Raw genomic sequence first — 13,930 nt, 5'->3', positions numbered from 1 at the left:
ACAAAATATGTTATACTGTCGTCTATATTATAGTTTTGGTCAGGACATATATCAAAAATATTTTGATTTTGACCAATGTGTCTTATGTGACCTTGTAAGCAATACTTAATGATAACAATATCAAATAATGTGTCTTTGATAAACTTCCAGTTTTCCACATGTCTTAATTAAAATACCCGATCACAATGTCTAAAATAACGTGCAAATATTTTCTGTGGCATTTTTTGCTGAGCGAGAAAACATGTTGACTTATCTGATCACCAGCTGTTTTCACTATTACCTCTTTGATTATAAAACCACATTTCTTATCATATCTATGAATTTACCAATCATGTGCTGTAAAGTGACACACGGTGGTTGTCAGGAATGTTTTCTAACACACAGAGATAACATCACTTGTAAGGTAATTTTTGCAAAGCGTTGTGATCAAATTCGAAATCTGGAAGGTACAAAGAATTTGATATCACGGAACACTTTATCAAGCAATTGTTACAAAATCCGAATATCTTGTCTGGGACATAAATTGTAACATTACATATATGCTATGATGTTTATGTCATGTGCGTTTAAAACTCTCTCAATCGCGTCTGGTAGAGTTCACTTTATAGATAGTATGTAATACCAGAAAGGCGGATACTCCTGGTTCTAAAAATGAAAACATGTATCATTTTATTCATTGATTCACTTATGGCAGCCTTCATATGATTGGGAATGGTACACTTTACCTATCTTAACCATTAAAATATATATAGTCAATCCGATCTATGACGACCACCGAAGAAACCAGGAAAAATTGTCTTTATACAATGTAGCCAAGCGATACATAGAGCGACTACCAACTTGGAACTCTAAGATAGTGGTAAGCAGGCTGTCCTTACATAGAGGTTTGACGGTAAGCACTATATATATACATATATATTTGAACTGAGTTTCAGAGGTCATTGACACATATACTTACTAATTACATTATGGTCGCAGTAAAATAAATTACGGGCAACTAAAACAACAGTATACCTTTTAAACATGATGGAATAAGACTTTAATGTCACTATATATATTCCACAAGGAAATACGGGCGGCGCTAGATCGCGAGAAGTCTCTTCGCCTGTCGTCTTAAATAACTACTAAACACCCAACGGAGGGTGGCTGTTATCAAATTATACGAAACTAAATACTGGCTGGGTTTGTCTCCAAGGTAACGATTTGTACTGTACAGTCCTGACACTGATAATATCATAACTGTCCTGTCCGTGGTCGTGGTGGAGTTTACAACTAATATTATATGTTCTGTGTGAATGGTCAGAAAAGTGTCCAGATAAAAGATGTTAAGGACGTATCTAAAGTGGGTTATAAATGTTGAAACGTCATTTTATTCCTCTGACGCAATAATTTTCGATAAAGAGAAACATTGTCGACCCTGGGTATAACGACATTGGTTATAGATTAACCATCAAATATCACGCCGAAGCAGACAGTTTCTTTTAGGAAACCATTGTATCACTAATAACAATATTATCCCAGGCAGTGCATATATCAAAGGCCGATTATTGCCGACATGTTATTGTGGAATAAAACGACTTTCACATGACCGCGTACACTATGTCAATACCGATAGAGATCAGCAAATTTGATTGGTCTAACCTCTCACTTCCGCTGACCACGTTTCCGCTGTGAGAGGTCTCAGATGTGAGGCTGTTTGACAGCCGACATATTACGGAGCCTGTGACGTGAAACAAAATACGACAGTTAATTCATAGCTTCATAGAGTACAGACTGAGTACAGATTATAGAGGAGGAAGGACTGCCCAGTGTCCAGGGTCTGATGTTTGTTTAGATCTGTGTTGTTAATGGGGAAACATCTTACAACCGCTGACTAAAAGCAATCTTGATATATTTATGATGTTATTTTTGGATTTCTATGGCATTTTATCTCATTTGTCGTATACAACAAGTAAAACTCGGAACAATCAATTTTGTATCTGCTAAAGTTTAGATTTTATCTTAGATGATTTTACTCCAAACATGATTAGGTTTTGAAGGATATTGATTGATATATATTATTCTAATATACTAATGCTTGGCAACATTCCTTGTGGTTCAACTTAAAGCAAGTCTATTTAATTTGCAAGAATACAATGTCGATTTCAAATAGATGCAGTTGTGGTATAGCAATTCATGCTCAATCGACAATAGCTACGGTAAAATAGCTGTAATACCAAGGATATTTCGAACAATTTACATATATAATACGTTCTAGTATAATGACAAATATCTATATATAAATTCCAGAACAATAAGCTAGACAGGCGAACTATATATATCACGTCGCAGAAGGATTCGAATGTCAATCGGTCGTTTGAGAGTAGCAGCCGGGAGCCCAATCCGTCCTCGCTCCGAACCTCACGACTGCGTGTCTACTGATAACGTAGCTTACTACCACACATGCTTCTCAGGCATGTGCAGGCGTTACAATGTATTACGTTACGGTTGTTGCCTCCTGATAGTTGTATATCGCGCCGTCCATCAGGAAAGTATGATATGTATTAAACATTTGTTACAGAATAAATCAAAATACCAAACATGCTGAAACTTACTAAACAGTGGTGTGCATTATATCTTGACAGACGTATAATTTTGTAAAGTTAACAACATACACTCTGTGTAGTTGGCATTGTTCTGCTATTGAATATGCTGAGCTTTCTGCTATTCAGTGCGATTTTTGAGAGGGAAGGCAACAGAACAGAACCAGGTTTAAATTTCAATAAACATTTTGTATTGATTAGCATTATTGATATCAAAATTATTTCCCTATGTTCGAGATTGTCGAATAAGATTCCAAAATTTTGAATTACTCAAAGTTTGGATCGGGAATAAAGCCAAATATTGACAAAGAATGATGGTTAAGATGCGGTAGTGGGGGAAGGTCGGAGACTGTATGGACTGGAAGTGATGTGTAATGATAGAGACAAGAAGTGAAATGACCGGACACACCGTCGCTAGCCTCGACTGTCTGGTGTGTGTCATAGCAGTCAGACTAGACCACTTATTGTCCCCCTCCCAGATTATACTATAATGATAACACACGAGGGGTGCACGTACTCTGACAACAGTTAGCCATTATTATATATTTATTTAACAACCATACGACTTAAGGTTACTTTTATAGGTCGCGGAACACCAGGACTGTACATATCTTTACTGTGATTTACTTTTTCTAAGTGGAGTTAAATACATAATCAAATGAAATACTTAAAATATAACCGATTTCACTGGTTGAACTGGGATTTTGCGTTACCTATAAGAAATTGTCAATTTCGAATTGAAAATTGTTTTTATTTTTATCATATGATTCATCTGATATCCAGTGGCATCGCACGTGTAATAGTTTTGCATATGTTTAAATTTTCTCTGTTTTCATTCTAAATCTGACTTTCTGATTGGCGAACTATTTTTTCATACCACTATTGAAAATAATACGAGAAAGACACGGAAACCTAACGTTATCTTGACGTCACAATAGAAACATTGGCGTTACGTACTGATTTGGAAAAAAAACCTTGGAAAATCTATGGAATTATATGTGTAAACGTATTTTATTTTATCAAGTAGTCTGGAAAATACTTATAAGCTTTCATGTCACTATTTGTTAATTCCATCGACTTATGAAATATTTTTTATGCAAATTTTTGTGAGAATCCGTTAGTTATTTTTGTATCTGGTCTCACTGGAAACACAAAATATTTGTTGTGAAAGTTTTAAAATTCCTCTCAACGCCAACGAGGAGTCTATGTCAAGGTTCCCTTGAACAAGAATAAGTATAAAAAATAGAAAGGAAAAAAACATGTGACAGACTATCAATCATTTTTTTTCTGTCGACACCGCGGTTTATTAAAAAATGACATGTGAAACTTATTAGAAACAGAAACGGCTTGGGATCATAATTTAAGGGCATGAACGCACAACTCATGCAAAACCTGTCTCGTAATACATTATCTATGGTGTTAACAAACTACTTTCAGCAATCAATATGGTAACAAGGGAGGGTGGGGGAGCGATAGACAAGCAAAACATGCCGTGTTTACATATCTGGTAAGATTGGACTGGTGAAGGGAATTCCAATTATCGCTGTGGATGTCATTAAATTCCTGATGCTAACCCCAGTGGAATTATCGCCCGGAAATTACCTATCTAATACTGTACGTGAGCAATAGAAAATAAAAACATTGGAAAACAATTAAACTATTATCAAAACAAATTTAAAAAAAAAAAAAATAAAGGACAAAATGATGTAAGAGTGACTTGGATTGGACAAAAAGCGCTTCACCATAATTTCTAATCAGAAGAGTTAAGGTAACGTTATGTTGTCGGACACGAAAACCAGAACATGAACAGTAAGTAAAGATTTAAATTATTAAATAGCAATCTCTTCACCACCGGCCAAATGTTAACACAGTCGGGCTTGTCTTGGCGCCGTGGAAGCGGAGCCTGAACTATAGCCGACAGAACTTTGAAATGATCTGGTGTAGTGTCCAGGGATTGAAACTTCCTACATCGTCGTAAAACAAGGAATTGTATTCAATATTAACACCATACGATCAGAATCCCAGGTGACATAATTGTCTAATTATTTCCTTTTGTGTTTTAAGCTTACTGATGAAAATTTTTTTTTTTAGGAAACTCCTTACTTTTTACTGTTAATTGCGATGTCAAAAACAACGCATATCTAATAGTGGTAATAGTTTCTACACTCTAGGTTCTTTAAACATACAAATGTTTATGCACACTATCATTTGTGTTACAGCTCTGTATCGGGTATGCAGCTGTAAATATCTCACAAATGTAACCACTCATCCATATTGTATTACATCGCCAGCTGTGACCAGGTCAGATGATGAAAACTCACTCTAGCATACCAGATCGATGTATGTATATGAATATATAACTTAGAATGATCATAAATATCTTTATCGACAGTTTGTTAACCAATCCATAACTCGTATTTGTAGGTCTGTTTGTTGAAAACAAATAGCTTAGACAAGTAACTGTTTAACTAATTAAACGTAAATGTAATAACTCTTATATTGCCTGTACAATTAAGTGTCGTTTGATATCACATACTAAGACATACAACTTGTTCTCATAGAAGAAAAAAGGCATGTTGTAGTGTAAAGAATACCTTTACTGGTTTTTAAGATGTAAATGTTGAGCAGACATGTTCTCACGGATATCATTGTTACATATACATGTAAGCGAGTGTCACATTAGAGATACAGTTGTATTTTTACTAATGAAATTCTACCAAGATCGGCCTGTAGCCTTATAAATACTTGGTGTATTAAATACTCCATAGTAAAAAAACTGTTTATGAAAAGACGGAATGCAGTGAGTGACGTCGTTTGATTAGTATATAACAAAAGAAAAGAACTAATGAAGAAAATCTATGTCGACAAATTGCATATGATACTGTAATGAAAATTGAGGTTATGAGACCGGAAATCCGTTCGAGACTTCTATAAACGGAAATGTTTTGCCGAGACATGACAGTGTGTGTATGTACTTTACTTATTCATATACAAGGAGTTAACTTATGCGTCCGTGATTTACTAGAACGATGGTTAGGTCGTGACAATTCCCGATCCATGAGGACCAAAAGTTCCGCAGTTTATGTTAAGTGTCTCGTGGGCAGGCATTGCTATGGCAAACTGCGCTCTAGTATATAAACTTCCGTTAAGCAGCGGCACACATGTCTGGAGACCAATATTGGTAAGTCTGTCGGCCGATCGGAATAATCTGTGTCGTAAAATATTTGATCTGGGCGAGAACAGATTCGTATATGCAGATGATTTGGTCTGCGATGAGAACATAGTTGCTCCTGTGTACAATTATCAATAACAAAACTATAATTAGGGAATGACCCCCGGAAATGAAATTTTATTTGAACATAATAGTAACTATTAGAGCTGATTTTTCTAAATTTCTAGAAGTTTAATTTACAAATTACATTTAATTTACAAAAACTGGAGATTTTGGAAAGTGTATTTTACATACATAATAGTTGAAAAATAGAGACGGCCATAAAAGTTATAAAAACTATTAATCCTTGTTAGACATCTCGTCGATAACAGTACACTTGGCCTACACAAAAATAACCTGATTGAGAAAGACAATGGAAAAATCGAACATCATTATCTATGTTATGAATATTAAAATACCAAATTATCAGAATTTCTAATATACATATTACTACTGTTAATGATCATCCCAAGAGGACCTTCAAGTCTGGAGTGGACTGATGGGACATTTATGATCAGTTAGCGGCTACAAATGTCAAAATAATCGGGTAGTGCAATGTGTAGGTTCGAATGGTCAGCGCTGAAGACAACATAGGGTATCGGGTTTTGATGTATCTGAAAAGGAATCAACTATGTACTCTGGTTGTCAAACTTATGTAAAATATAGGTTGATATCAATACTATTTTGTAAGGATATAGAGTAATAATTAAATTTTTTTCATACTAAAACCGACTTTCTGAAGGGCAGATTTTTTTATTCAATCCGAGAATGGCGCGAAACACCGACGTTATCATGACGTCACGATAGAGATGTCGATGTTGTGTATTGTTTCAGTAAAAAATAATCCACGAAGAAAATCAGTGAAATCGTACGTTTGAACGTATTTTATGTTATCAAGTAGTCTTAAAAATAAATTTCAAGCATTGATGCTTTTGTGAGAATACGCTACGCGGATTCACATAGTTTGCAAACAAAATTTCTTTCAAACACCGAGTAAGTTAATATCGTCGATATCGATGCGACATTGTAAGGATATAGAGTAATAAAATGACATTTCGGTTGATATCGATGTGACATTGTAAGGATATAGAGTAATAAAACGATTTTACGGTTAATATCGATACGACATTGTAAGGATATAGAGTAATAAAATGACATTTCGGTTGATATCGATGTGACATTGTAAGGATATAGAGTAATAAAACGATTTTACGGTTAATATCGATACGACATTGTAAGGATATAGAGTAATAAAACGATTTTACGGTTAATATCGATACGACATTGTAAGGATATAGAGTAATAAAATGACATCTCGGTTGATATCGACACAAGATTGTAAGGAGTAATAAAATAATATTGAGGTTTATATGGGGTATATGATACAATGATTAAAATCTCATCTAATGATTGGAAACGCTCAGAGGAGAGGCGCGTCGACAAGGAATGTCCGCCATTTGATGGATTGTTTCATGCATAATTAACCATAAACGCCCACGTGAAATACATGTTATTTGTTTATATTACAACACAACATCATGCTGCAGATATTGTTATTTTTAAACAGTTGAGTTACCAATAACATCGCCATCATATACATCATTAACACTACTGGGACGTCAGGTTCAATGATAAATATCTTCATTGAACCGATCGGTTTACTGATTTTCTTTTTCAATTCTATACAGTATCAAATAATCTTTCATTGGGATGTTGGTCTGGAAATATTCGTGATTATAATAAGGCTTGGTGATTTAAAATATTTTATAAAAACCTGTTATAGTGCTTTGTGTAAGTCTAGCCAAGTGCTAGCATCAACGAAAAAGAAGGACTTTTGTCATTCTAGACAATACAGTACAAAAAGGAAAAACTTTGCATTCCTAATATTCTCAGAAAAGAGCGGTTCTTTCCTGCAACCTTTGGCATTGGCTGCAGTATCTTGTTTTATAGCTGTATTTCACTCCCCTGGTGTTATTCTCGCCTTTCGTATTTATTTTCATTCCATGTTAACGTTAAAAGAGTCCGAGCTATACGGCAACCTCATTTTGTAGTTTCGATAAATGAAGAACGATAAATGTAATGATCTTCCTCTGGAGCCAATCAAAACATCATTTAAGTTTTAAGATTGATACAGAGAGTCTATTCGCAGACACATAGATGTTTACGGATTTAGAAGTCGCCATTTAGACTTCATCTTCAAAATGCATTTAAAATTCAATTTCAGTTCGATTTGATTATGACTTCAGTTGGCTATTAATGTCAGTTGATAGTGGAAGTCATTTGAACATTTGCTTGTTGTAAGCAATAACACCACAGAGACGGAATGAGTTGATAGCAGAATGTCATAACCTTACGATCAAGTGGCACGACATTTTTGTTCTGGTCACGTGACGTACAGAATAGACAGACAATGTGTGTTATGGGAGAATAAATCGGATAGAATTGTCAAAAATAGAACATAATGATGGAAAAGCTGTCAAAATTATGAAAGACGGTCAAACGTAACTTGGACAGCTACTTATGACCACCAGTAATGGTTCGTGGTTATCTGTGGATATTTTACCTAAACTGTTAGCAGTCCCTGTTACACATCTGTCAAGTGACGGTTCGCTAGTTGTCTATCACACCACCTTGCCACCGCATCTAACATTGCATTTTACACTTTGTGTGCTGCGGAATTTGTTCTGACATTGGATGGGTATGTGCGCGTGTGCATGCACGAGCGTCGCTGTTTAACGTCTGGCGATCGGTCAGTGCATTTATGTATGTCATGTATGTCATCTTAGTACTCAGCTGAACTATAAAGGAGGACTGAACGGATATAAAAGCATGACTATTAACCCACCGAGGAATACATTATTCAATTGAAATGAAATTAAAAGCCACCGAAGAAAATGAATTTTAAATACTCTCACTCGAATAAAAAGATAGAAATAATTTTATAATGAAACTAAAATATCCAATGATGATATTATTCGACACAATGTGAATTTTTAAAACAGCCTATTTTATTAAAGAAACAATGTTATTCACAATTACAAACATTAAAAGGCTGATGTTGAACCATTCACTACATAGCAGTTACTAACGGGGAGAGCTGTACGCCCTACGCTACATGATCTCCGATTGTCACAAGAGGTACAGTTAAAGGTTACATGGATGCAAGTCTACCGTGAGGATCGATACGTACGAACGAATGCATATGAAGGTTTTTGAATAAGACGTAAATGGCTTCTCTTTTCAAATAAACCGAGCGTTTGCTGTGCCTCTGTCATAATATCGACATAAACGTTCCGTGGGAGAAGGCTATCTGTGTTAGTTGTCAATATCTATCTCATTTTCCACCGATTGTTATACTCTCTTCAAAGATTTTGTTCTCCGAAAGATTTTACTCGATATTGTCTGAGCTGCTCTCAGCCAGCAAGGCTGGTTTTTGCTTTCATACATTTATATACACCGAAATGATCAAACTTAGCGTATAAAAACAATCTGGTAACGCAACACTGTATTTTGGTATTGACGGATTATTATTGAGAGATCCAGGGAATTGTAAGATAATTTGAGAGTTTGTCTACTTTAGGTCAGTCAATCGTAAAAATTGCACGCTGCAAAATTCAATATCATTGCACACTGCTAAAGGACATCACGTCTCTGTGTGTGTCCACTCCCTAACCAGAACGAGTAGTGGTAAAAGCATTTGTAAAAAACGTAATTGAGACAATTTTCTAATTATACAAACCTTTCTCCTTTGGATGCATCCGTCGAAACGATGACTGATGTTCGGACCTCGTACTTGCTCTCGTTGGTTTACTTGCTTTTGAAAAATCAGCTGCAAAAAGTAATAAATGAAAATGAATCATCAAGTTGAAAGAGAAATAAAGATATCGATAGAAAAGAGTTTAGGCTAATGATTAGTGCTAGTGTTTTAAGGATTTATTAGCATTAACATTTCAAAGATGTATGAGGAGGAGCTAAATATAAGCTGATCGAAAACCTGTTAGCATTCGTGATATAAATTCACATTAGGTCTAATCAACACGCCTCATTGACTGGCAGCTGTGGCTGCAGGTTCTAATGATGTTTTAAATCGTCGGCCGACAATTGTGTCAACGGGTGCACTGTTAACATATCTCACCGACCATGCTTTCTTTCATAACCAGTATGGCATCATTATTTCAACCTTGGAAAAAATGAGAGTTATGATTAATTTGGTATCCTATCTTTAGCTGTTAATATTTGATGAATGTTAAACACTGCACTGTCTGTCACGTATAGTTTACGTTATGTCCACTGAACATTACAAATGATTTGAGATCGAGATCTTTAGGCCTTTACAATTTAATATGCACCTTAATTTCCGTACGTTTCAACACTCAAGGGAACATTTTGCTAAAACAATAACCCATCCTTCTCCTATTGGCGATACTCGTCATATACTAGTCAATTGATTATGACCCTTGGGTTTCCTCCTCATTGAACCTGACACGTTTTTCTAACCTAATGATGATGACTTTGCTGAAGTTCTAATCAAGCATTTTGCTTACGCACCTACGCCTTATGGGACCAGGGTTGTGCACTGTCTTGCTGTCCTGTCTCGCCAGATTGCGAATTTCATTAACCTTTTCCTTCAGGTGAAATCAACAGATACAAATGCCATGCTATGACTTTTTAGCAAATTAATTTCCATCTGTCATATCCCTTTAAAATACAAAACCGTTTTGATGAACAATAATTCCACATCAAAGTGTCATCTTATCTGAGAGAAAGTTCTCTGTTCCAACAATTTTAATTTTCGTTTTATTTCAAGTGTGATCCCATGCCATTTCGTTAGTGTTAACCCTTCAAGAGATATTGCCATCTAGAACTCCGATAGCTGCAATCTGGAGGCACCTGACACATTATCATTCAGTAATTACGATATTTTTAATAAAATCAAACGATTTTGAACGTTTTATTTGAAGAGAGAAGACTTGAATCGGTTTTATTATCAATCAGCGATTTTGGATACACGCTGAATAGTAATGCAGTGTATTGGATTTTAATTTTTTTTACAGAAATATCATTTAAATATTTTGATATTGCCTTCGTGGTGAGATGGAGTCCAATTTTCAGACTGTTATTTTTGTATTTTAAAAGCTGGTGTATTATCATCAATTAGAAGATTACAGACCTGAAATATAAAATTCCAAACTTTATTTAAAATACCTGAAACTCTATCTTGACCCGACAATGAAAAGTGAAAAGAAATGTCGTATCATGACAGAATTCCCTAATATACTGAAATTTAGAAATCAAATATCAGTTTTTTCTGCTATTTAACTCATATAAAAATTACAGACATGGCTTCGTTTCTACCCAGCTCATTCAAGAGCTACATTCATTATCATTGCCCTTTGTAAATCAGTGCTTCGTTGTTTTTGGTCTTTGTTTATACTTATTTTTGTATTTTTGTAAGTTTGAAATATCGTGGACACAATGAAACCAAGCATACTTATTTGCAATTCATTCAGCCTTCATTAAACTATACAATAAACATTATCAATACCTGTGTAGCAAATCCATCTGCCCACTATTGGGATTACTCTCGAGACTAAATATATTTCTTGTTGGTAAAGAATAAATATATATTTTCAGAACGAGTAGCCTTCGGCCACCCTAGATGTGTTGCTCTGGCCTATGTTACACCAACCCTATATAAAATCACTATGATTAAAGAATACGTCAATCACTACATTCTAATTCTTGTTTTCGAAGCGGATATCATCTTAACAGTTCTGACTAATATTTGTCATTTACTATAATGCAGCCATTAGAGTCAGAAGGAATACAATCAGGTTTAAAGGTTGGATCATTATTATCGATAAAGCGGACCATCACCTTGATGCACTAACACCGTTTTTTACAATCCCTTGGTTGTGCAACTATTGTTAAAGATGAGAAACAGTTGGTCGTTATGCTCGCCAGTTTCCGCTGTCATTTTTTGAATGATGACCACTTCTCTGATATTAATTAATGAATGGCGATGTTTCTTTGACACTGTAAAGATATATTGATTATTGATTGAAATAAAACACCCAAAACTGAACATCTTGATTAAAATTAAACATTCTAATTTGATACAAAGCATTTCAAGGTAATGACTCATTATGCAATTATCAGAAAACAAACCAGGATGGGGCTCGGTAACAACGTGTATGTTATTACGCCGGCTGACATCTGGTAATCACGAGTGCATGCATCAGAATACTGAGATGGTTAGGACACCTGTTTTCTAATCAGTCACTGACGAGAGACAATACATTTTCCCACTATAAACCGATCACGGAATTCCGGGGTTTAAAGCATATCAAATAAGAGCTCGTGTCGACATTGACCCAATCACAGAGATTTCCCCGGCTGTTATTAATTTTCATTTAAAGCAAGAAAAAATCAATTTGTCTCCCGATCGCAGAGGATAAATTGCTTCCATCCACGATTTGGATCGGTTTGTAAAGCCTGTGTAAGCAGGCTAAAGCAGACCTTAGCCATGTGTCTGCTCAACAATTTAATTAACTATTGGCAAAAAACAGAACGTTGCGAAACCTTAATTGGAAGCATTGTAGTCTTCGAAAAAAAACCCAGCATTGAATGGGATTTTATGATGGGGATAATTGAGCATTGATGTTTTAACTTTCGTTTATACCAATCAGCGATAACGGAATTACAAACGGACTGATGTTCCGTGGTGATTCACTGCGGGATTAGGTAACATGATAGATCGGTTGTAAATCGACCATTATGGTGAGTGACATGGGAAGCAGGTGGAGCAGGAATTGATCATAAATGTTCACGCGCATCGTATTACTAACTGTACAAATATCTAAAACAATAACTACTCGCAGCGGGTATTCGCTTTATGTTTAATATCGATATGTCCGAATGTGATACTGTTCTCGAGATTTTCACATCAATCATAAAATGATAAATGATATGTTATTGTCATTTCGAAAAATGCAGAAATACAAAAAGTAGTACTATACGCATTTGTCTGTAATGTGCACTTGTATTTGCATCCGGTAACAAGGAATACGATATCAAAAAATTCCTATATCAACTTTAGATTGTTTTTCAACATTCGTGTTTCGCAAATATGAGATTCCATGTTTTTTGGAATCAGGTAGATGCTACTTTAGATTCATACACGTTGTACTTTAAAATCATACACGTTACATATCTGTATCAAGTTTGATTAAAACGGTACAAAAATGTTACTGGTGAGTGAAGGTGGGTTCTCATTAAAAATAATAATCACATCGTGCTTGGAAATATGTATGATTAAAATCTAAAAAAATGAACTAAATATCGTGGGGAAAAAAGAGAAACGAAAAAGAGGAAGTGTTTTAAATATAGTCGTATTTAAATGCCTTGGAGTAGTATTCACTGTATGTAGGAGGAATTGAAATGTGATGACACTCCATTTTTTGAAAAACAACATGAATTTTTTCACTGTTGATAAGGGCGAAAGGGAGCAAAATACGTCAAACCGTAAGCTAATCGAATTAGTTTTGCATAAAGAGAAATTGTAAGTACCGATAGCAGCATTTCTTATGATTTATTGATAAATTAAACTATTTTATCGCTTCTTATTGAATGAATATGATATGGGACAGATATCGACAGATGCACGTGAAGGCATTAAGTAAGTACATCGGCATTGCTTCCCTATTTACAGCGGCGTAGCTAGGTCTGGATAGGCCTGCATGCCTGGGGGTGCAGGGGGCGACAGCCCCCTGCTCAGGGTCCAGGGGCGAAGCCTCGGTAGGGGGTATGGGGGGGCGAAGCCCCCCCAGAAGCTGACGGGAAATTGTTACAATGTAGTAACCATTTTACTTCTTTGGTAACTTTTAACGTATTTACCAATGGTTAAATGGAGGTCACGATATTTAGGTGATAACCATGTAAATCTATATACATTGTATACATACTAAACTCCCGTGACAAGTGCTCGAACAAAAAACACGGATTTTGGCTGTAAATATCAAATTAGTAAGTAATGAGAGAATTTTGTGTTATTTTAACTGATGAAAAACTTATGGAGAATATTTTAAACAAAATTAAAATTAAGTTTACGTGTTGGTTTGTTTATGACAGCGAGTCA

General features: G+C 35.3%; 1 protein-coding gene across 1 annotated transcript in view; it reads right to left on the bottom strand.

The window, feature by feature from the left end:
* The window catches only part of LOC138333387 (zwei Ig domain protein zig-8-like), a 57,727-nt gene that overhangs the window by 20,363 nt on the left and 23,434 nt on the right, over positions 1-13,930 (bottom strand). Inside the window, exon 2 of the mRNA XM_069281732.1 lies at positions 9,533-9,622. Within this exon, the coding sequence (XP_069137833.1) occupies positions 9,533-9,622 (90 nt within the window). The remainder of the gene's footprint in view (positions 1-9,532; positions 9,623-13,930) is intronic.

Source organism: Argopecten irradians, chromosome 10 (assembly GCF_041381155.1).
Source record: "Argopecten irradians isolate NY chromosome 10, Ai_NY, whole genome shotgun sequence".
Classification (NCBI taxonomy): Eukaryota; Metazoa; Mollusca; class Bivalvia; order Pectinida; family Pectinidae; genus Argopecten; species Argopecten irradians.
The sequence above is the reverse complement of the archived record's forward strand: the minus strand, read 5'-3'. Positions and strand labels throughout refer to the sequence as shown.